This window comes from Bubalus kerabau, chromosome 3 (genome assembly GCF_029407905.1).
Source record: "Bubalus kerabau isolate K-KA32 ecotype Philippines breed swamp buffalo chromosome 3, PCC_UOA_SB_1v2, whole genome shotgun sequence".
Taxonomy (NCBI): Eukaryota; Metazoa; Chordata; class Mammalia; order Artiodactyla; family Bovidae; genus Bubalus; species Bubalus kerabau.
This window is the reverse complement of record NC_073626.1, coordinates 113,355,472-113,381,069: the sequence shown is the minus strand read 5'-3', so window position 1 is coordinate 113,381,069 and position 25,598 is coordinate 113,355,472. Positions and strand designations below refer to the sequence as shown.

General features: G+C 39.8%; 1 protein-coding gene across 1 annotated transcript in view; it reads left to right on the top strand.

Moving 5' to 3' along the window:
- THSD7B (thrombospondin type 1 domain containing 7B) overlaps positions 1–25,598 on the top strand; it is a 1,243,680-nt gene that overhangs the window by 1,190,289 nt on the left and 27,793 nt on the right. The window contains exons 22-23 of the mRNA XM_055572703.1: positions 1,246–1,363; positions 24,055–24,200. Of these exons, the coding sequence (XP_055428678.1) occupies positions 1,246–1,363; positions 24,055–24,200 (264 nt within the window). The remainder of the gene's footprint in view (positions 1–1,245; positions 1,364–24,054; positions 24,201–25,598) is intronic.

Genomic DNA, 25,598 nt, shown 5'->3' with positions numbered 1-25,598 from the left:
TCCTCACTGATCCTGAGTTAACCTTATTAAGTATTACCATAACATCGCTTTCAACCAGCAGTATCACCATGGATCAACAGTACCCCTGAAACTAGACCATGTAAAATCAGATGTTCCTTTTAATGAAATTCTGAGACTGGTTAATACAGAGTTCTCTCTAACAAGTGTCATGATTTAACATTTTGTTTCATCTCCCTCTCAAGACTGTTGTCTGCTTCAAGAAAAATAAATCACCAACCTACAACAACTCAAGTAAAAAATTTACATTTAGTGTACATAGTAAATCTTTCCTTTTGATATAAAAGCAGTATAAACTATTCATTAATAGAAAAATTAGTTTCTCTTCTTTCTAAATACCACATGTTCAACAAATATTTAAAGTCCCAAATTATTAACCTAAGCAGAATATCCACATATCTCAAATGGATCAAAGATCTTATGTTGTCATTTCTAGTTCATTTCTAGTTTGCCCATATAGAAAGTAATCATGCTGTAATCAATAATTTTAGCTCAGAATAGACATTGCTAATATTTAACATATATTGAATGTTAGCATTTTCCTCAATCACACAATGTACAATTCCTAAAACTGAATATTTTAGTATTCTTTATGCGTCCCTTGGATGATTTACTCTTTCAATAAGACCTCTTCTACACTGGCCATTAGAAAATGTGTGATTTTGCCTAGATGTGGGTTTAAGAGAGGACAAGAGGAAAAGAAACAGTATCAACTTTTCCCTTGATTAAGATCATGTTTATGTTTTTAGCTCATCGGTCTTTTTTATGAACTGTAGATGGGTTGTTGATTTCAGTTTTATTCTTCTACTTATTGTTTAGCCTAGGTTGCTGTTAGTGTGAGTTCTCTATATACTATTGGTCTATCCAGAGGGCAAGATGCCTGAATTTAGCACTGAGGCATCCCTCTGGTTCCTTGCTGGCTGAGTGACAGGACAGATCTCTGTGTAACGTAATTGCCTGCTTTCCTGGTCTCTTAAATGTGGGTCTATTCTAAAGTTGAAGGTTTTATCAAAAGAAATTTGGACTGACAAGTTTCTATGTCATGAAGTAAGGATCATCATTTTTTCAGACTTGCCATCAGTTTCTATAAGCCAGGCTATTTTTCTCACAAAAACATAGCAAAATTATTCTCACAGAATAGAGATTATTATCCCACAAAAGGATAGTGATTTGATTTGATGTTGCGATGAATTCTCCAGTACAATCATATTTCCTTCCCATCTGCAGCGTAACTTGGAGAAGCCGCAGAGGACAAACCTTCACTGCCTGGTGGAGTGTGCGGTCAACTGTCAGCTCTCGGGATGGACAGCTTGGACAGAGTGCTCACAGACTTGTGGCCTCAGAGGTATGTGGCTTTCCTGTGTTGGTTTCCATGAAACAGTTCAGTTTTTAAGTATCTCTTTGTATGCCATAGCTTGATAAATGGGCATAAGGCATGTTTGCTATGTGAGGCTGACCCAGGGGAGCAGAGAAAGGGAGCCTGACTTCTTAGCCGTCCTTTTGTCTTATTGTATTTTATTTCTTGAAGTATACTTCACTTACAGTGTTGTGTCAATCTCTGCTATACAGCAAGATGACTCAGTTACACACATATGGACATTCTTTTTTTCTTAATATTCTTTTCCATTATGGCTTATCATGGGATATTGAATATAGCTCCCTGTGCTATACAGTAGTACACTGTTGTTTATCCATTCCATATATAATAGTTTATCTCTGCTAATCCCAAACTCCCTCCCCCTTGGAAACCACGAATCTGATCTCCAAGTTCATTTGTGTCATATTTTGGATTCCATGTATAAGTGATATCATATAGTATTTGTCTTCCTCTTTCTCATTTACTTCCCTTAGTATGATAATCTCAAATTGTACCCGTGTTGCTGCAAATGGCATTATTTTGTTCTTTTTTATGGCTGAGTAGTACAAGGCAGAGGGTGAAGAACTGGCCTGGTAAGAGTGGCATACACCAGAGGGGGCACTGGCCCTGTGAGATGGTGTTTATTCTGAAGGTCCTAAGTTCAACAAACTCAAAAAATGTTGACCTCCATGGTTTTTGGAAGAAGTGTGTGTTCTATAAGTCAAACTGGCTCCTGTATCAGATAAACCCCTAATAACAGTGACTTTGTATCATACTGTGCTGTGCTTAGTCACTCAGTCATGTCTGACTCCTTGTGACCCTAGGGACTATAGCCCACCAGGCTCCTCTGTCCATGGGAATTCTCCAGGCAAGAATACTAGAGTGGGTTGCTATGTTCTCCTCCAGGAGATCTTCCCAACCCAGGAGTCGAACCCAGGTCTCCCACATTGCAGGAAGATTTTTTACCATCTGAGCCACCAAGGAAGCCCAGAACTGGTATAGGTAGCATATCCCTTCTCCAGGGAATCTTCATGACCCAGAAATTGAACCAGTGTCCCCTGCATTGCAGGCAGATTCTTTACCAGCTGAGCTACCAGGGAAGCCCCTAGTATCATGGGTTAGAGACTAATTTTTCACTCACATAAAGGGAAGGGTAGTGTCTGCTTCACAGAGTCCATCAAGAACACAGGTTGATGGAGGCCCTACCACTTAAACATAATCAAATTTTTCTGGAAGGTGATATCAAGCTGGTCCTGTGGAGGTTTTTATGGACCAGGGTGGAAGTTATATACATCTCTACTATCTTTATTCTACTGAATGAAATTTGGTCCCATTTCTTCAGTTCAGTGCAAGATAGCAGAGCAGGAAATGTAGTTTCTGGATGACCAGTCACTTCTTAGCAACAGTATTATGGAGGAAACAGTTCCTGTGGAGGAAAGGGAGGATAAACCTTTGCTGAACAAATAGCAATTAATACCAATGTTCCCAGGTAAGTAATGCACAAGGGCAGAGAATGCAGAAGGCAGCTGGTGCTCGGGAGCTAGGTAAATGGCAACAGGGATGGCACTTGAACCAGGGACCAAGACATGTGCATGTAAAGAGAACAAGGAGAGTGTACCAGGAAAGCACAGAGCTGAGGTTGAGGATAGGTTTCTGGTCCCCAAAAAGAGTTACAGTTTATCTAAGGTAAATGACAGAAATTTGGAGTAGGGACCTAGGGAAAATCCTGCTATATAGGTAATCACAAAGTAGACGAGGAGAAGGAAGAACTGCATGTTGCAGGAATCATGGAATCTGGTAGGGAGATGGGGCTAAAAACCCTGGATCTGATCACCAAACAAAGACAGTTGGAAGGGATTTTTTAGATGCTCTGTGATTGGACCACTGGCATTGGGATATGGGCTCATCTCTAAGCTACTCACAAGTGAATATGCTGGGACTGTTAATACTTCTCTGCCTTAGTTGGGATTGTCTGAGGAACTGAGGCAGGATACAGCACGGAAGAGGGTCTCCTCTGTGAACTCAGCTCTCAGAGCCTGGGGAGAACAGAGCTGACAGCAGTACTCAGGATATGGGTTAGGAAAACGTAGCTAAGGAAATTGAAATTTACTTCCTCAAAGAGCATCACTCGAAATGAAAATATGAGGCTCACAATGTCCAGTGATAACAGCATGCCACTTCCCGCACATCTGAGAGCCTGCAGAAGCACATCAGGAAACCAAGTGGTAACTCTTATGACCAAGATTTTGGCGAGTGACCTAAACTATTTTCTCAATTATTCTGATTGGCAGCATGGTGTAGTTTCCAGTTAGGCATCCACTTTAAGGTTGGGTAAATCCAGGTTTGAATTGTAGCTTTTTAGGCAAATGACTTACTCTTTCTGAGTCTCAGCTTCTTCATCTCTAAAATGGAATTCATGCACATTAGAGGCTTTGTTTAGGATTTGAGAATTAAATACAATGAAGTATATGTAGCCATAGAGCACAGTATTTGCAATAGCATCGGTGTTTATTGTGTGTTAATGTTCATCTCCACCCTCCTACCCACCAGCAGGAAAGAGTTTTATCAGAGACTCCCTCCGATTTTATAAAGATTATCCCACAGACTCACTTTCTCTCATCATCTACTCCCACATCTCATCCTTCACTCCACTCAAAGTCCATACATTAAAATCACAACCTAGTATACTGTATTGGTGTTTTTCTTTCTGGCTTACTTCACTCTGTATAATAGGCTCCAGTTTCATCCACCTCATTAGAACTGATTCAAATGTATTCTTTTTAATGGCTGAGTAATACTCCACTAACGCATATATATGGAATTTAGAAAGATGGTAACAATAACCCTGTGTACGAGACAGCAAAAGAGACACTGATGTATAGAACAGTCTTATGGACTCTGTGGGAGAGGGAGAGGGTAGGAAGATTTGGGAGAATGGCATTGAAACATGTAAAATATCATGTATGAAATGAGTTGCCAGTCCAGGTTCGATGCACGATACTGGATGCTTGGGGCTGGTGCACTGGGACGACCCAGAGGGAAGGAATGGGAGGGAGGAGGGAGGAGGGTTCAGAATGGGGAACACGTGTATACCTGTGGTGGATTCATTTTGATATTTGGCAAAACTAATACAGTTATGTAAAGTCTAAAAATAAAAAAAAAAAAGAAAAGAAACTCACAAACAAACAAAAAACAAAAAACAAACAAACAAAAAATCACAACCTAAGCAACGTTTTGGAAATGCAAGTCTGAATAATTGTTTTTCTACTGACTTGAGTCATTTATTATTGGAAGTGGTCAAACAAGAGATGGCAAAAGTGAATGTCGACATTCTAGGAATCAGCCAACTGAAATGGACTGGAATGGGTGAATTTAACTCAGATGACCATTATATCTACTACTGCGGGCAGGAATCCCTCAGAAGAAATGGAGTAGGCATCATGGTCAACAAGAGAGTCCAAAATGCAGTACTTGGATGCAATCTCAAAAACGACAGAATGATCTCTGTTCGTTTCCAAGGCAAACCATTCAATATCACAGTAATCCAAGTCTATGCCCCAACCAGTAATGCAGAAGAAGCTGAAGTTGAACAGTTCTATGAAGACCTACAAGACCTTTTAGATTCTAACACCCAAAAAAGATGTCCTTTTATTTATAGGGGACTGGAATGCAAAAGTAGGAAGTCAAGAAACATCTGGAGTAACAGGCAAATTTGGCCTTGGAATATGGAATGAAGCAGGGCAAAGACTAATAGAGTTTTGCCAAGAAAATGCACTGGTCATAACAAACACCTTCTTCCAACAACACAAGAGAAGACTCTATACATGGACATCACCAGATGGTCAACACCGAAATCAGATTGATTATATTCTTTGCAGCCAAAGATGGAGCAGCTCTATACAGTCAACAAAAACAAGACCAGGAGCTGACTATGGCTCAGACCATGAACTCCTTATTGCCAAATTCAGATTTAAATTGAAGAAAGTAGGGAAAACCACTAGACCATTCAGGTATGACCTAAATCAAATCCCTTATGATTATACAGTGGAAGTGAGAAATAGATTTAAGGGCCTAGATCTGATAGATAGAGTGCCTGATGAACTATGGAATGAGGTTTGTGTCATTGTACAGGAGACAGGGATCAAGACCATTCCCATGGAAAAGAAATGCAAAAAAGCAAAATGGCTGTCTGGGGAGGCCTTACAAATAGCTGTGAAAGGAAGAGAAGCAAAAAGCAAAGGAAAAAAGAAAAGATATAAACATCTGAATGCAGAGTTCCAAAGAATAGCAAGAAGAGATAAGAAAGCCTTCTTCAGCGATCAGTGCAAAGAAATAGAGGAAAAACAACAGAATGGGAAAGACTAGGCCTCTTCAAGAAAGTCAGAGATACCAAAGGAACATTTGATGCAAAGATGAGCTCGATAAAGGACAGAAATGGTATGGACCTAACAGAAGCAGAAGATATTAAGAAGAGATGGCAAGAATACACAGAAGAACTGTACAAAAAAGATCTTCACGACCAAGATAATCACGATGGTGTGATCACTGACCTAGAGCCAGACATCCTGGAATGTGAAGTCAAGTGGGTCTTAGAAAGCATCACTACGAACAAAGCTAGTGGAGGTGATGGAATTCCAGTTGAGCTATTCAAAATCCTGAAAGATGATGCTGTGAAAGTGCTGCACTCGATATGCCAGCAAATTTGGAAAACTCAGCAGTGGCCACAGGACTGGAAAAGGTCAGTTTTCATTCCAATCCCAAAGAAAGGCAATGCCAAAGAATGCTCAAACTACCACACAACTGCACTCATCTCACACGCTAGTAAAGTAATGCTCAAAATTCTCCAAGCTAGGCTTCAGCAATATGTGAACCGTGAAATTCCTGATGTTCAAGCTGGTTTTAGAAAAGGCAGAGGGACCAGAGATCAAATTGCCAACATCCGCTGGATCATGAAAAAAGCAAGAGAGTTCCAGAAAAACATCTATTTCTGCTTTATTGACTATGCCAAAGCCTTTGACTGTGTGGATCACAAAAAACTGTGGAAAATTCTGAAAGAGATGGGAATACCAGACCACCTGATCTGCCTCTTGAGAAATTTGTATGCAGGTCAGGAAGCAACAGTTAGAACTGGACATGGAAGAACAGACTGATTCCAAATAGGAAAAGGAGTTTGTCAAGGCTGTATATTGTCACCCTGTTTATTTAACTTGTATGCAGAGTACATCATGAGAAACGCTGGGCTAGAAGAAGCATAAGCTGGAATCAAGATTCCCTGGAGAAATATCAATAATCTCAGATATGCAGACGACACCACCCTTATGGCAGAAAGTGAAGAGGAACTAAAAAGCCTCTTGATGAAAGTGAAAGTGGAGAGTGAAAAAGTTGACTTAAAGCTCAACATTCAGAAAACGAAGGTTACGGCATCCGGTCCCACCACTCATGGGAAATAGATGGGAAAACAGTGGAAACTGTGTCAGACTTTATTTTTCTGGGCTCCAAAATCACTGCAGATGGTGACTGCAGCCATGAAATTAAAAGACGCTTACTCCTTGGAAGGAAAGATATGACCAACCTAGATAGCATATTCAAAAGCAGAGACATTACTTTGCCAACAAAGGTCCATCTAGTCAAGGCTATGATTTTTCCTGTGGTCATGTATGGATGTGAGAGTTGGACTGTGAAGAAGGCTGAGCTCCAAAGAATTGATGCTTTTGAACTGTGGTGTTGGAGAAGACTCTTGAGAGTCCCTTGGACTGCAAGGAGATCCAACCAGTCCATTCTGAAGGAGATCAGCCCTGGGATTTCTTTGGAAGGAAGGATGCTAAAGCTGAAACTCCAGTACTTTGGCTACCTTATGTGAAGAGTTGATACATTGGAAAAGACTTTGATGCTGGGAAGGATTGGGGGCAGGAGGAGAAGGGGACGACAGAGGATGAGATGGCTGGATGGCATCATTGACTCAATGGACGTGAGTCTGAGTGAACTCCGGGAGTTGGTGATGGACATGGAGGCCTGTCGTGCTGCGGTTCATGGGGTCGGAAAGAGTCGGACACGACTGAGTGACTGATCTGATCTGATCTGATCTGAGTCATTTATCCATTAAATAAATACTAATATTCCATTCATAGTACAATGAGTTGGACATAAAGCAGAGAGGGAAAAAAAGACAGTTTCCTTATTCCCATGATCCCCTGATACCTACAATCTAGTTGAGGGACAACAGACAACAAGTAAGTATGTAATACTATGTGGAAATGAAAGCACTGACAGAGCACTAATTATTTGCATTAGGAATGTGACGAACTGGTTTCTACCCTGTCCAGAGTGATCCACCCTGATTATCCCACAGCCAGAAGCCCTGTAGTCTTATGCTCATGGCCCTCTGCCAGGAGGTGTGACTCTCACAGTGGTAAAGAGTAGCATTAAAAAGCAGAGAAAAGATGAAGTCCTGTATGGTGAGCACAGACCACAGGACCTGTAGGATCTCACAGTGCCTGTCTGTCTGTTCCCACCACCCTCCTTTATCATGTTGGATCTCTCTGCTGCAATGTAGTATATTTCAGTCATAATCTTGAGTGTCTGCTTCCTTACACTTTGCCTCCCATGGAATATCTCACTGTTATCCCACTATCACTCGCTACTACTTTAATATGTATAAATTGAATCAATTTTCATATCTGTCTAAGGAATCAGTGATCTTTTTGGAGTTCTTCATGGGTGAATCCCTCTAGTTCCCATCAAACACACTACATGGCATATCAGGGGAATCTCAGCTAACATTTGTCATTGCCCACGTGGTTCTGTGGGCTTCCCAGGTGGTACAGTGGTAAAGAATCCACCTTCCAGTGCAGGAGACACAGGGGACATGGGCTTAATCCCTGGGTCAGGAAGATCCCCTTTAGAAAGGCATGGCAAACCTCTCCCCTGCCCCAGGATTCTTGACTAGAGAATCCCATGGACAGAGGAACTTGGAGGGCTACAGTCCATGGAGTCACAAAGAGCTGGACATGACTGTGTCATTGAGTACACACAAGTGGTTCTGGACCATAGGGGGAAAGCTGGAAGGGGAAGAGCTTGCAGACTGGATCACAAGCCCAAAGGAAGTCAAACCCTGCTAGTGGATATTTTCCTCTCTCTCTAATTGACATCATAAGTCTTAGGTATCATTAATCCAGAATGTGTTCAATGCAAGGAGACAGATCCATTTATTATTATTTGTGTCCCCAAATCTTAATTCTGCCACTGTACAAAGTCAGTGAAACATGACAGATTTTCACGTTATGCTGATAAACAACCTTTGAAAATAGGACCCCAAATTGAAAGTTTAGTACCATAAAATATTACTTTGATTTTTTTAAGGAGTTCTATTGGTGCTGTGGACTCATCAGACCTTGTTAGTCTAGTAGAAAAACAAAAACAAACAAGGAAAAGTCCTTTCCAAGTCTGAATCCCACTATTGGAGATTTGTAGGCAATTAGAGTTTGAACTTAAATTCATCTTTTCTAATCTTTAGAATAATAAACACTCAAAAGTTCCCTAAGGAAAGTCACTGTGTGAACGAAGGCACAGAATGAATTGCACAAAACACTTGGAAGTCATGTGATAGCTTCTACTGCACATAAATATAGCACTAGTTACAAATCATTTCTAGCTAGCTTCTAAGGGTCTGCTAGGATAACTTCTTGGGAATCCTTTCTTGACCTTTAGATGCTTTGATCTCCTACATTAAGATGTAATAATGTCTTTTAAAAAATATTCCATAATCCTGATATTTGGCAAACCCTCCAGGAATCTAAATGTATATGTATTCCATTTTCTTTTCTTATTAAATCAAAATTTATAAAGTTTACACCTATTATCCTGACAGCAACTGGTGTATACTTTCATTGTCAAAAGAGATACTGTGGAAAAGAAATTATATGGAGATGCTCCTATTCTCACTTCTGTTCTTGAAGGCAGAGCTGTAGAGAAGTTTGCTCACATATTTCACAACTACTCATTGGAAGTTTCCCCAAAGCCAGGCATTCTCCCAGGAGCTAAAAACACACTGTGTATAGAAAGGCTAAGATCCCAGGGAAACAAAGTCCCCTGACTTCAAAAAACTAATATTCCAGTAGAGAATTAGATGGCAATGATAACAAAGACAGGCAGATGACAAATAAATAAGTAAATATACACAAAGGTAACACACATCAATAAGTGCTATGTTAAAAAAGTCATGAGATGGAGAATAACAAGTATTCACAGGGAAGTGAAGGAGGTATTTCTGTCGGAATTCAATGACGAAGTGATGCTGTTCATGTCATTGCTGTTTTCTTCATTAGGCTTTTCAGGGTTTAATCCCACAAGCCTTTTTTGCATACCTGTTGCATCCAAGGCTCTATATCAGGACCTCCAGACTTCAATATAAAAAGGACTATTTTTCTGATTTATTTGTGCCCACTCTTTAAGAGTGGAGAAGGAAATGGCAACCCACTCCAGTGTTCTTGCCTGGAGAATCCCAGGGACGAGGGATCCTGGTGGGCTGCCATCTATGGGGTCGCACAGAGTAGGACACGACTGAAGCGATTTAGCAGCAGCAGTAGCAGTCTTTAAGAAATAAAATGAAAAGTACAAAGAATAGGACACATAGCCCTTGAATTTGTAGGCATAGGCAGCTACCACCAGAACCATGCTGAGACAGTCTTCAGGTTCTATTCCTTTTATCTATTCTATTCCCGTCTATTCCATTCCATTCCATCCCACCAGCCCTCAGGCTACCTCCCATTCCAGCCTTCCAGGTCTAGTCTTCCCGCACTGCTCTTCCCTGATCACTAATCCCTGGCAGCTGGAGAACTCTGTATTTAAACCATGCCTTAATCCCCATGCAGCACAAGCTAAAAGCAACCAACAGTGAATAGTCAAAAGCCACAACATGTGGCACAGATGAACTTGTTTCTTAAAAGAAACTAAACTCCTGGTGCTGAAAAGGTTGGAAGCTATCATTGAAAAACATCTGTGCCTTGTCTCTTCTAAAACAGTGTGCCCGCAGCTGTCTTTCATATGAGCCGCTTTCTTTTTTCCAACTAGTGATGGCATCGGGGCAGGGACCACAAGAGGAGACAGAGTTTATTTAGTTACATTCAAGTATGCAAACAAGTTGCTTGGGAGTCTGCCTTCAGCACCTGCTGCTCTCTGTTGACTTCTTTATCAAAAGCAAAATGCACACAATTGTCTCCTTTTAGGAAGTCACTGGGTTGTCAGGAAAATCCTGGTGAGCAGGGTGTTCTGGAAGCTTCCCCAGAGCCACACTTTGCCATCTAAACCAAAGAACTACCTTGATCTAAGATGAAATTTTGAAATGAGCTCTTTCGTTTTTTCCGAAAGTCTGGATTATCTCTTTAATGTGCACCCGATGCTTGGCATATACCTTCTAATTGTGTTAAAGATTTCAAGGTCAGAATAGCTTGAATCTAATTTATTTCATGTTAAAGAGAGACCAATTCTAGGTTTCCACTAAGGGATCCTTTTAGATAGATTTCAAAGATCAAAGCGTGTAATAGAAGAGCTTAAATTTTGGATTAGTCATGTTCTTTGATGAATTTTCACCCGTTCAGTTTTATGCTGAACTCCCTAAATTTAGCATATCATGAATTATTCATAATTATTATTTAACTGATAACATTCCAAAAGGGTTATTAACCCCTTATGATTTGTTCCTCTTTCATATTTTAATTCGGTGCACATGAGTTTATAGTGTTTTTCTACACTGTGTAATCCAGCCTGCCGCTTCTGTGTCCCAGATGGCATATGATTATCCTGTCAACTCTAACCCACAATGAACAAATAATTTTATATTAACTGCAGAGAATCACAAGTTTGTGAATCCAGCTTTTTCATTTTTCTTTTTTTTAAAGACGTTAAAAGGCAAGCCAGTAACCTTCATTGTTAGTGTCAGAATAAATTATGATCACTGTAGTATCCCTGATCATATGCAGTCCAATAGCTATAAAAGCTCAAACTTATTTACTATATCAAATAATTAGTTCCTATGACAAGGAACAAGAGGCTAAATTGTAGAATGGAAAAAAAATAAAGACTAGACAAGAATATGTAGTTTTCAAGGTGGCTTTTCCAAAGGCAAGTTAAGACTCTCGAGCCACCATTTGTAGACCTCACTTGAACTTTTTATCTGTAAAATGATAAATATTAGAATAATTACTTTTTAATATCTATTGGTCAAAGGCAGTTATTGGTGCCAGGAGTATTAGAATAACTCTTTACGAAAGTATTATGAAATTATAGGCATAAATGTAAAGGTAAGGTGACAGGCAATTAACCTGCTCAAGGTCACACAGCTTGTCAGTTGCAGAGGAAAGATTTGAACCCAAGTTCAGTCTCCTAAGCCCCATTTTCTCCATTGTGCCCCTTCACATCTGACACTGTATATGTAAGTGTTCACGTTATGCACGTGGCCCTGGGTTGGGTACTAGGTTATTTTATTAAAATTCTCACAATTTATAGGTATATTTAAGAACAAGCAGAAGAAATGGATCACAGGCTGAAACACAAAGGGCGGTGAGGGTTTTAAGACTCTGAATTGTAAGCCTCCTAAATGTATACTTGTTTCCTAATTGACAATGTTGTATATTATCTAGTCCATCTAATTGGAATATAGCTGTGGGGAACCAACCTTCTAGATAGGGAATGTGTCAGTCTGATGGACAGAAGAGCTTTATGATTGCCAGAATCACTTTCTGTGTCCTTCTCGTATTGCATCCCATGGGGAGAGCCTCATTGTGGGTATTTCTGCTGTATATTTAGTGATCTGTTAAGTTTTGATACATTGGGTTTGAAATGTGATTGTTGGGAATGGAACTGAAAATAAGCAACTAGAATCAGTTCAGTCGCTCAGTCATGTCCAACTCTTTGCAGCCCCATGGATTGCAGCACGCCAGGCCTCCCTGTCCATTACCAACTCCTGGAGCTTGCTCAAACTCATGTCCATTGAGTCAGTGATGCCATCCAACCATTTCATCATCTGTCATCCCCTTCTCTTTCTGCTTTCAATCTTTCCCAGCATCAGGATCTTTTCAAATGAGTCAGTTCTTCGCATCAGGTGGCCAAAGTTATTGGAGTTTCAGCTTCAGCATCAGTCCTTCAAATAAGTATTCAGGACTGATTTAGGATTGAGTGGTTGGATCTTCTTGCAGTGCGAGGGACTCTCAAGAGTCTTCTCCAACATCACAGTCCAAAGCATCAATAATTTGGTGCTCAGCTTTCTTTATGGTCCAACTCTCATATCCATACATGACTACTGGAAAAACCATAGCTTTGACTAGACAGACCATTGTTGGCAATGTAATGTCTCTGCTTTTTAATATGCTGTCTAGGATTGTCTTCGCTTTTCTTCTAAGGAGCAAGCATCTTTTAATTTCATAGCTTCAGTTAGCATCTTCAGTGATTTTGGAGCCCAAGAAAATAAATTGTTACTATTTCCACTGTTTTGCCATCTATTTGCCATGAAATGATGGAACCAGATGCTATGATCTTAGTTTTCTGAATGTTGAGCTTTAAGCCAACATTTTCATTCTTGTCTTTCACTTTCATCAAGAGGCTCTTTAGTTCTTCTTCACTTTCTGCCATAAGGGTGGTGTCATCTGCATATCTGAGGTTATTGATATTTCTACAGCAATCTTGATTCCAGCTTGTGCTTCATCCAGCCTAGCGTTTCTCATGATGTACTCTGCATAGAAGTTGAATAAGCAGGGTGACAATATGTAGCCTTGACATACTCCTTTTCCTATTTGGAGCCAGTCTGTTGTTCCATGTCCGGTTCTTAACTGCTGCTTCTTGACCTGCATACAGATTTCTCAGGCGGCAGGCCAGGTGGTCTGGTATTCCCATCTCCTTCAGAATTTTCCACAGTTTGTTGTGATCCACACAGCCAAACATATTGGAATAATCAATAGAGCAGAAGTACATGTTTTTTCTAGAACTCTCTTTCTTTCACTATGTTCCAACAGATAGAATGCATACTCACTATCATGGAAAAATCTGGAGCTCTATTTCCAAGCAAAGGCAAAAATGCCTAATCTTCTGCCTTAACAGACCCACCTCTTTTCTGTGATACCATTGTGTATCTTACCCTCTAAAATGTGATCTTATTACTTCCTTGCTCCACTAACCTCACTCCCAAATACATGGTCATGGCTGGGACTGGTCTCTTTTACTCTGAATAACTTATGGAATCTTTGCTTGCCTAACCTGAGTGTTCTTTAGGATGAAAGATGTCTGGGTGCCTGAAGCAATTTTTAGACAAGTTAAGGAGTCCCTCTAGAGGGGAAACTTGGGGCTTCCCTGATAGCTCAGTTGGTAAAGAGTCCACCTGCAATGCAGGAGACCCTGGTTCGGTTCCTGAGTCAGGAAGATCTGCTAGAGAAGGGATAGGCTACCGACTCCAGTATTCTTGGGCTTCCCTTGTGGCTCTGGTGGTAAAGAATCTGCCTGCAAAGCAAGAGACCTGGGTTCAATCCCTGGGTTGGGAAGATCCCCTGGAGAAGGGAAAGGCTACCCATTCCAGTATTCTGGCCTGGAGAATTCCATGGACTGTATAGTTCATGGGGTCACAAAAAGTCAGACATTACTGAGTGATTTTAACTTTCAGGGACTCTAGCTCTGAATGTAGGAATATTACTGCATCTTCTGTCTCTCATGATGTTAAACACATGCTGAAGATCTATCTTTAGCTAGCAGCTCAAGACAATAATTTTTCTCCACCCTGTTACATTAGAAAATAACCTTGATCCCAAATCCATGTCAATACAGGATGTATACTTGGCACTTAAAAATAAATTTGGATAAAAATTCCTTGGTGATGTTTGTGAAAAGTAGTAAAAAACAGATGTCCAGCATAAAGAACTGCATGAAATTAATTGAGCATTTTATATACAATCTGACTTCCTGATGCTTTTGGAAATTCACTCTGACAAATACCCAAAAGTGAATGAGTTGTCACAGAGAAAGTACTAGTGACATAATTTTAATTACCATTTTTTTCTAAAGGAAACATGAAACACATGAATATAGGTAACACATTTATTGCAGAGGGCAGACCTAAGTGTCATGAGGTGGCCAAAGTACTGGAGTTTCAGCTTTAGCATCATTCCTTCCAAAGAAATCCCAGGGCTGATCTCCTTCAGAATGGACTGGTTGGATCTCCTTGCAGTCCAAGGGACTCAAGAGTCTTCTCCAACACCACAGTTCAAAAGCATCAATTCTTAGGCGCTCAGCCTTCTTCACAGTCCAAATCTCACATCCATACATGACCACAGGAAAAACCATAGCCTTGACTAGACGAACCTTTGTTGGCAAAGTAATGTCTCTGCTTTTGAATATGCTATCTAGGTTGGTCATAACTTTCCTTTCAAGGAGTAAGAGTCTTTTAATTTCATGGCTGCAGTCACCATCTGCATTGGAGCTTCATCATCAGTCCTTCCAATGAATATTCAGGACTGATTTCTTTTAGGACTGACTGGTTTGATCTCCTTCGTGTCCAAGGGATTCTCAAGAGTCCTCTCCATCACCAAAGTTCAAAAGCATCAATTCTTTGGCACTCAGCCTTGTTTATGGTCCAACTCTTATATCCATACATGACTACGGAAAAACCATAACTTTGACTGTATAGACCTTTGTCAGCAAAGTGATGTCTCTGCTTTTGAATATGCTGTCTAGGTTTGTCATAGCTTTTCTTCCAAGGAACAAGTATCTTTTAACATCATGGCTTCAGTCACATTCTGCAGTGATTTTGGAGCCCCCCAAAATAGTCTCTCACTACTTCCATTGTTTCCCCATCTATTTGCTATGAAATGATGGGACTGGATGCCATGATCTTAGTTTTTTGAATGTTGAGTTTAAACCAGCTTTTCATTCTCCTCTTTCTCCCACTTCAGGAGGCTCCTTAGTTCCTCTTCACTTTCTTCCATAATGGTGGTGTCATCTGCATATCTGAGACTGATATTTCTCCTGGCAATCTTGATTCCAGCTTGAGCTTCATCCAGCCCAGCATTTCACATGATGTACTCTGCATATAAGTTAAATAACCAGGGTGACAATATACAGCCTTGATATTAATATTAGGTAGCTAAAATATTAGGTGCCAAAATCTTAGGAATAAATTCATAAGAAAAAATACTTAAAGGCAGACACCTTTTATTCAGTAAGCTAATTTTTGAGTGCATATCAGGAAGGACCATCATCACAGTCAGACATGACTTAGCGACTGAACCACCAAGAAGGACTACCATCACCTTAAGGTCAGTGACACTGAACATCATCCTTGGTGGTGTAGGGGAGCCAGCCCCTGTAGATGTCAGCTCAGGAGGACAATTCCCTGCCACTGACTGTGCACCTGCCTTGAAAATTTAACTCATATTAAAACAAACAATTCCTAGGTGGAAAGCAAACCCGTAATAATAATTTTCAAATCACATTCTTTAAGCACAAAGTGGCATCACATGCTGGTGTTTTTGTATTTTTATGTCTGTGGTACATTGGAGTATATAAGTATATTCATATGAATTGCTTAGACATTTTATTTAATGATCTGTTTAAGGTTAAATAAGTATGTTCTTCATTGCTCTATTATTCTTGTTTCCTTTCCAGTTTCCTATACAAACATCTTTGCATTGTTTGCTTGGGTCTTATTCAAATTGTCCAGAGCTATGAAAACCATGCTTTCCAGCTAATTCCATCAGTATCTGTCAGTATAGTTGGGGGCTTCATTGTTTAGAGCCTCCACTGTAACAGTGTTGGTGGTTGGCTACCTGGACCTGAAAGTACGGTCAGAACAGAGAACCACTGCATTTGACTCGATCTTTTTATGAATGTATGCATTGACAAATATGTAATCGGTTTTGAGGAGTTCTTTTACTACTTAAAGTTTGCCACACCTTCCCTTTGTCGGTGGAGTCTCAGAGCAAAGCCTGACTACTGCTGAGTTCAGTGGGAGTGTGATCTGGCCGATATCCTTTAAACTTGTGTGTAGGCAGTAGTATTGGCCTGTCTTAGGGTTCCATGTATACATGTGTGCATGTGCATGCATGTGTTACAGCTAGCACGCCTCATTATCTTTTTTTTTTTTCTGGAAGTCTCATCAGGCAATCCTTTTTCCTTAATTGCCAGAAATTATTGCTAATTTAATAGTAAGCCTAGTATCTCTGTTGCTTATAATGAGTTTTCAATATTCCTCAAGGGAGGAGAGGAAAAGCTTTAGAGAGAATTATAAGCAAACTTAACCTACTGTAATCTAAGGTCTTTATTCAATTGGCAACATATTTTAAAACCAATGCTTTTCTCCCTTTTATAGCCTGAAGTGTAGATGAATAAGAGCATCAGTTTCTATATCTCATTGGTATTATCCATTAAACATATTGTCTATACTAACTATTGAATTCAGGTTTCAGATAGATTCAGAAACCCAAACAAGCGTTGTCTGGAAAGTGTCCAAGAAATTTCTCTCCTCATGAAGATGTAGATGGCAACAACCTTCTCTCTTACACTGAGGCCAGAGGAGCGCAGGCCAGGGTGTGGCGGTTTTGGTGGGACCAGGCTGAATCATTACGGACTTCATAGTTGTGTGCATTTCATGTTATAAAGCCCAGTAGAACATGAGTATCATACTTTATATTCCCATTACAGGCTTGTTCCAGGGCCCCATCAAGGAACTGATATAAAATACTAGTTGTCAAAATAATGTTTAAAAATATTAAGACTTAGCCAGCACCTGCTATATTTCAGATATGCTGTAGTTTCTATATGGTGTATTTTCATTCATATAACCCACATGAAGTTAGTCCAAGGAGTCCTCATCATCTCCTTAGTCTTCACCTGAATCAGCATAACTGTAAGATCTATAGGAAGCAGAACTCCTCATACTATCAAAATACCCACTGATGAACTGACCACTTGTAAAGCCATCCCCCAGTCAGTGAGCCTCCTGGAGTAATACATGTGCTCTGCCACTGCATCATGGTATTTGCTGGTATATGTCTAGCTGCAAATGGAATGTGTACCCATAAGAAAGGGGCACAAAATCAGGCAGTCCGTACACCAAAGATTAAAGGGAGCTCTTGAGAAAATTGATGAAAAGTAACTAAAATAAAAAGGTTCTATGACCAAACTATGAAACCCAGATGTGATAACAATAAACCTTTCATAGGGTCATCATAAAATTATGTAAGAAATATCAATATTTAAACCTTTCATAGGGTCATCATAAAATTATGTAAGAAATATCAATATTTATTCTTTGTGTTAATAACTACATAGTTGTATTTATCTTCATGTAAAAGCCTTTGACTGTGTGGATCACAATAAACTGTGGAAAATTCTGAAAGAGGTACGAAGACCAGACCACCTGACCTGCCTCTTGAGAAACCTATATGCAGGTCAGGAAGCAACAGTTAGAAATGGACATGGAACAACAGACTGGTTCCAAATAGGAAAAGGAGTACGTCAAGGCTGTATATTGTCACCCTGCTTATTTAACTTCTATGCAGAGTACATCATGAGAAACGCTGGGCTGGAAGAAGCACAAGCTGGAATCAAGATTGCCCGGAGAAATATCAATAACCTCAGATATGCAGATGACACCACCCTTATGGCAGAAAGTGAAGAGGAACTAAAAAGCCTCTTGATGAAAGTGAAAGTGGAGAGTGAAAAAGTTGGCTTAAAGCTCAACATTCAGAAAACAAAGATCATGGCATCTGGTCCCATCACTTCATGGGAAATAGATGGGGAAACGGTGAAAACAGTGTCAGACTTTATTTTTGGGGGCTCCAAAATCACTTCAGATGGTAATTGCAGCCATGAAATAAAAGACGCTTACTCCTTGGAAGAAAACCTAGATAAAATCTATATACAGGAAGAAAACCTAGATAGCATGTTCAAAAGCAGAGACATGACTTTGCCAACAAAGGTCTGTTTAGTCAAGGCTATGGTTTTTCCAGTGGTCATGTATGGATGTGAGAGTTGGACTGCGAAGAAGGCTGAGTGCCAAAGAATTGATGCTTTTGAACTGTAGTGTTGGAGAAGACTCTTGAGAGTCCCTTGGACTGCAAGGAGATCCAACCAGTCCATTCTAAAGGAGATCAGCCCTGGGATTTCTTTGGAAGGAATGATGCTAAATCTGAAACTCCAGTACTTTGGCCACCTCATGTGAAGAGTTGACTCATTGGAAAAGACTCTGATGCTGGGAGGGATTGGGGACAAGAGGAGAAGGGGACGACAGAGGATGAGATGGCTGGATGGCATCACTGACTCGATGGACGTGAGTCTGAGTGAACTCCGGGAATTGGTGATGGACAGGGAGGCCTGGCATGCTGTGATTCATGGGGTCGCAAAGAGTCAGACATGACTGAGTGACTGAACTGAACTGAACTGAATGATACTAGATAAAATAAATATAATTGATATTATATAATGATAGTGGTAGTTGATATTAGATAGAATTAACTCACATATTTTTAGTTCCAAAATAAGTCCCATTTAGATATTTATTATTTATTTAAAATAATGTAATTCCTATTTGAAATAACCTGATTTTAAGTGGCATTTTCCCCAATGTGAATTATCCTCATATAATGAGGACTATGTGTGTACTTATTTGATTTTACAGAAGAGGAACTTTATGCTTAGAGAAGTTAAAGTACTTTCATACAGTCACATCATTTACAAGCTGTTAATTTGAGAGAACTGTTTCCAAATAGAGAATTTTGGTGCCAAGTCCAGGTTTTTTTGCATCATACATCAGGTGTTTTAAAATGATCTTTCTCATATTCTACAACAGATCATAATTTTAAATATCTTGCATTTGGCTACATTCTCCACTGTCTTATCTCTCACATGAAAATCACTATCATCAAAACAATTCCTTAAGTATTCAGTCCTTAAAGGTCCCTTTTAGAATAATTGTGCTGAGAATAGGTGCATGGTTGAGTATTACATCCAATATGATGCTTGGAATTCCAGAGACATTGGAAATGGCAGGGCTCCTTGTATTCCATGTAGCTAGATAGTATATTTGCAACTTCAGGAATTGTGGGTAAAGTGCCTAATTGTGGGATACCTTCTCTGATTATTTAGTTTATAAGATTCCTGATTTAAACAGGAACTTATTAAAAGATAGTACCTCACAGAAACTTAAGGTACAGCAAGTACCTTTTATACTCTGATGCATTTATAAACAAAGTTTTCTTACTGAATGTTAATATTAGCCAGTTAAACATAATATCAAATATTTCTTTTTCTCTTTCTGACTTACTTCATTCTGTATGACAGATTCTAGGTCCATCCATATCACTCCAAATAACCCAATTTGTTCCTTTTTATGGCCTAGTAATTTCCACTATATATATATTATATATATCACATCTTTTTAATTTATTTTTAATTAAAGTATAGTCACAATATTGTGTTGTTTTCTACCACACATAAACATGAATCAGCCATAGGTGTACATATGGCCCCTTCCTCTTGAGCCTCCCTCCCACCTCCCATCCTACCTATCAGGTTGTGTTGGGCTTCCCCAGTGGCTCAGCAGGTGAAGAATCTGCCTTCAATGCAGGAGATAAAGACAACACAGGTTCAATCCCTGGATCAGGAAGATCCCCTGGAGGAGGAAAATGGCAACCCACTCCAATATTCTTGCCTGGAAAATCCCATGGACAAAGGAGCCTGGCAGGCTACAATCCAAAGGGGCACAAAGAGTTGGACACAGCTGAGCGACTACATCAGAGAAGGCAATGGCACCCCACTCCAGTACTCTTGCCTGGAAAATCCCATGGACCGAGGAGCCTGGTGGGCTGCAGTCCATGGGGTCGCTAAGAGTTGGACACGACTGAGTGACTTCACTTTCACTTTTCACTTTCATGCATGGGAGAAGGAAATGGCAACCCACTCCAGCGTTCTTGCCTGGAGAATCCCAGGGACAGTGGAGCCTGGTGGGCTGCTGTCTATGGGGTCGCACAGAGTCGGACATGACTAAAGCGACTTAGCAGCAGCAGAGCGACTACTTTATCCTAGAAAAACAGTACAGATGAACTTAATAGCAATGCAGGAATAGAGATGCAGACATAGAGAACAGACCTGTAGATATGATGAGGAAGGGAAGGGTGAGACAAATGGGGAAATGAGGACTGACACTAATTAAGACTATACACTACCATAGATAGATAGCTAGTGAGAAGCTGCTGTAGAGCACAGGAAGCTCAGCTCTGTGCTCTGTGATGACCTAGAATGGGTGGGATGGGGAGAGGGGATGAGAGGGAGGCTCAGGAGGGATGGGATATATATATATACATTTAGCTGATCCACTTTGTTGTGCAGCAGAAACTAACACAACATTGTCAAGCAATTATATTCCAATAATAAAAAAGAAAAAAATGATAATATACTTCAAAATATAGAATTATATGCTTCTTGGTAGTAGTTGACATTGTTTGAATTTATCTTTGTGTTTGGATAGCAAAAGGCAGAGAAATCATATGGCTGTCCTTTCAGTAAGTGGTTATAGGACTTCATTATTTTTTTTCTATTGACTTTATTAGGTTCCCCCCACAACATTTATGTCCAGCAGAAAATATCTGTCACTTTAATGGAAATAAATAAAATAGTCCTAAAGGAATGGCAGTGATGCATGCTATCAATTCAAGAACCAGCTTGAAGTTATTTGGTTTTAATGAAATAGAATCTCTTTAGCTGTGATAAAGGTGACACCACATTGTCATTAGTTTTACAAAGATGGATAGAGAACAGGACACAATTATAACGACATTAGAATAATAGATATTTAGTTCAAGAGAATAAACATAAAGATTGTTATAAAACTGAAGAGTATTTAAGTAACAGTTAATGTGAAATATTGAGCCAAATGCATTCATGAGCAGGGACAATGTTTCACATGAATAAGGTGATGTCCACCAAGTATGATTTGGTTTGAGTGATGTTGGGAGGGAACATTGGTCTAAATGTAAATGCTCTGCTCTGTGCCCAGGAATGCATAATTTGTAGATTCTGTTGTTCACAAAGCCTAAGTTACTGATGACACAAACTTTACTGCCACCTCAAGTTTCTTTTCTGTTTCCCATACAGACCTAGATCAGTCCTTTCCTTGCTGTCTTGTCTGGGTCCTCATGTGATGTTCTCTTACATTCACATCTTGGGTAATACAGTCACCTCTGTAGCAAAACTTCCCGAGTTTGAATCCTGTTCTGGAACTTACTATGTTTTTGACCTTAAAGAAGTGACAAACTCTGTGCTGCAATTTCCTTATCGATAGTATGTGACAATAATAGAATTTTCCTCTAGGAGTGTTATGACTATTCATTGAGTCAGTATATAAGTATTTAGAAAATTGCTTAGCAATAGCATCACACATGTTTGCACACCAGATAATATCATAGAGACAGTTTACAAAAATATGAATTAAACAAATATTCAATTCAGTTCAGTTCAATTGCTCAGTCATGTACGATTCTTTGCAACCCCATGAATCACAGCACGCCAGGCCTCCCTGTCCATCAGTAACTCCTGGAGTTCCCTCAGATTCACGTCCATCAAGTCAGTGATGCCATCCAGCCATCTCATCCTCTGTTGTCCCCTTCTCCTCCTGCCCCCAAGCCCTCCCAGCATCAGAGTCTTTTCCAATGAGTCAACTCTTCGCACGTGGTGGCCAAAGTACTGGAGTTTCAGCTTTAGCATCATTCCTTCCAAAGAAATCCCAGGGCCCATCTCCTTCAGAATGGACTGGTTGGATCTCCTTGCAGTCCAAGGGACTCTCAAGAGTCTTCTCCAACACCACAGTTCAAAAGCATCAATTCTTCAGCGCTCAGCTTTCTTCACAGTCCAACTCTTACATCCATACATGACCATTGGAAAAACCATAGCCTTGACTAGACGGACCTTTGTTGGCAAAGTAATGTCTCTGCTTTTGAATATGCTATCTAGGTTGGTCATAACTTTTCTTCCAAGGAGTAAGCATCTTTTGATTTCATGGCTGCAATCACCATCTGCAGTGATTTTGGAGCCCAAAAAAATAAAGTCGGACACTGTTTTCACTGTTTCCCCATCTAGTTCCCATGAAGTGATGGGACCAGATGCCATGATCTTCGTTTTCTGAATGTTGAGCTTTAAGCAAACTTTTTCACTCTCCTCTTTCCCTTTCATCAAGAGGCTCTTTAGTTCCTCTTCACTTTCTGCCATAAGGGTGGTGTCATCTGCATATCTGAGGTTTTTGATATCTTTCCTGGCAATCTTCATTCCAGCTTTGTGCTTCTTCCAGCCCAGAATTTCTCATGATGTATTCTGCATATAAGTTAAATAAACAGGGTGACAATATACAGCCTTGATGAACTCCTTTTCCTATTTGGAACCGTCTGTTGTTCCATGTCCAGTTCTAACTGTTGCTTCCTGACCTGCATACAAATTTCTCAAGAGGCAGGTCAGGTGGTTTGGTATTCCCATCTCTTTCAGAATTTTCCACAGTTTCTTGTGATCCACACAGTCAAAGGCTTTGGCATAGTCAATAAAGCAGAAATAGATGTTTTCCTGGTACTCTCTTGCTTTTTCGATGATCCAGCAGATGTTGGCAATTTGCTCTCTGATTCCTCTGCCTTTTCTAAAACCAGCTTGAACATCAGGAAGTTCACGGTTCACATATTGCTGAAGCCTGGCTTGGAGAATTTTGAGCATTACTTTACTAGCATGTGAAATGAGTGCAATTGTGTGGTAGTTTGAGCATTCTTTGCCATTGCCTTTATTGGCGACTGGAATGAAAACTGACCTTTTCCAGTCCTGTGGCCTCTGGTGAGTTTTCCAAATTTGCTGGCATATTGAGTGCAGCACTTTCACAGCATCATCTTTCAGGATTTTGAATAGCTCAACTGGAATTCCATCACCTCCACTAGCTTTATTCGTAGTGATGCTTTCTAAGGCCCACTTGACTTCACATTCCAGGATGTCTGGCTCTAGGTCAGTGATCACACCATCGTGATTATCTGGGTGAAAAAAAATTGGCCCTAAACTCTAGGAAAACTGGGCATGTTGAATTAATGGAGTGACACTATTGGAACCACAGTAGGGAATTTTCTACTGTAATCTTGGCATCTTCCTAGAAATTTTCTAGGGTAATTTGGATTATGTGCAGTTTTCTAGCTCACTTGATGATCGAGAACCTAACATAGGAAATACTGTTCTTTTTTTCCTTAATAAGCTAGGTGATCCTAGCCTAGAATGTAAGGTTTGTGAAGGCAGGAGGTACATCAGGCTGTTTTATCACTGCACCCCCTAGCACATGGCAGGATGCTTTGGTTATTCTAGAGCTTAATAAAGAAATATTTATGAAATGAATTAACATTCTGCCAGTGTTTACGGGGTCAGCCTGTTTGGCAACAGTACAGAGTTTGGATGTAAGATGGCTGAAGTAGAAGACAGAGTTCCAGATCCACAAGCATATGCAGACCTTGGATAACCTGTATCTCCATGGAAACCTAAATTAAAATAGCAAAATAACTGAAACCTGGACATGACAAAGTTCAGCGTGTTTTAGTGAAGACTTTTGTATATATGGCAACATTCTGTTCTTTAATTCCTTTTTTAGCCAAACTCTAACAGAAAAGTTGACATTGTCCTTCTCATTTTAGGTCAAAGGAGCCGGACTCGATTTATCCTTATGCCAACCCAAGGAGAAGGCCGGCCATGTCCCACAGAGCTTACCCAGCACAAAACCTGCCCAATGACCCCCTGCTACAGCTGGGTCCTCAGCAGCTGGTCTGCATGTAACCTGGAGGTAAGTCATATAATGGCATTTAAAGAAATGTTTCTCAGTCTGTCCAAAGTACTTGTCTGTTGAAACCTACAAGCTGATGAAACAAATTTCACAGCACCAGGGGCCTGGCACAGTGTATTTTTATGCCTTAGAGACCATGGAAAAAAGAACCAAATGACTTAACTTCATACAGAGTGATATTGCTAGGAAAATAAATGCCCATCATTATCAACTATTTGTAATAAGTTGGATCAGGGGACTTTCAATCTTTTTAGCATCTTAAAGAATTCTCTATCTTCTTGGCTTGTTGGAAATATGAAAGCATTATGCAGTTAGGCAAAACCCTGATGCTATAGAAATGCACAACTTGTCGTAGACTGTATTTCCTAAAAAAGCACTTTTAGGCTTAGACAAAATCTTGCATGTGGGCAGAAAACCAAAAGTGTATGAAAGATATATTTTAACATTATTACACAAACCAAGGTTACTACATTTTCCTCAATGATTGCTTTTTATTGACCTGAAATACAAATGCCTACTAACATGGTAATATATCACATACCCTGAGCTTTTGCTGGGTCAGCAATGATGCTCTATGGCATTTTCTCTCTGGTTTCTTGTGTAAGAAAAAAGCACATTGATTTTTCTCTATTTTCTTGTTTTACTAGTTTATCCTTCAGTTCGTATTCCAAGGCAGATTTAATTAGGTAACAATAATTTTGATTATGCATTAAGATATCTGCAGAGTATTCTCATAGTGTTCCTGTCAGGATGACACTGTTGTGCAGCATCATTATCTTGCAGAAGTTAAATGCCCATATATTGTAATAAGTCCCAGAGGAATAAAAATGTGTGGTACATTTGTTCAGTCTGCTTTTTACAGAAAATAAGGTACCATGCTAATTAATTCAATAGTAACCTAATGGCTTTAAATATGAATACTTTGTCTCTTTCCTAAACCTTCAACAGTTTTTTCAGTACTGCTTAGAATCACAAATAAGAAATGGAAGGAAGATTTCTCCTGATAGTTGTTGAGAGAGTAGAGAAAACAAATTCAAAGAATTTAGGAACCCATTGCAGGAGAAGGAAGAGAAAAGACAGGAAGAAGAAGGGAAGGATGAGGGACAAACTCCACACTGTGTCTCACCAGCCATACAGCTGCTACTATACCTCACTTGTTCTTTTGTATTGAGATGGCCAAAAAGTTCATCTGGGTTTTTCCACAGGTGTTACAGAAAATCCCAGGTGAACTTTTTGACCAACCCAATACTTTTCCTTTTATCTTCCTGGGTATCCAGAGCTTTTTTTTTTTTTTTTTAATAGACAAATCTGCCAGTTTGTCTCCTAGGAACGTGCAGGGGAAATGTCAAATGTAATGTTTGAGATTTTGCTGTCACATACTGAACTTTAGCCGGAACC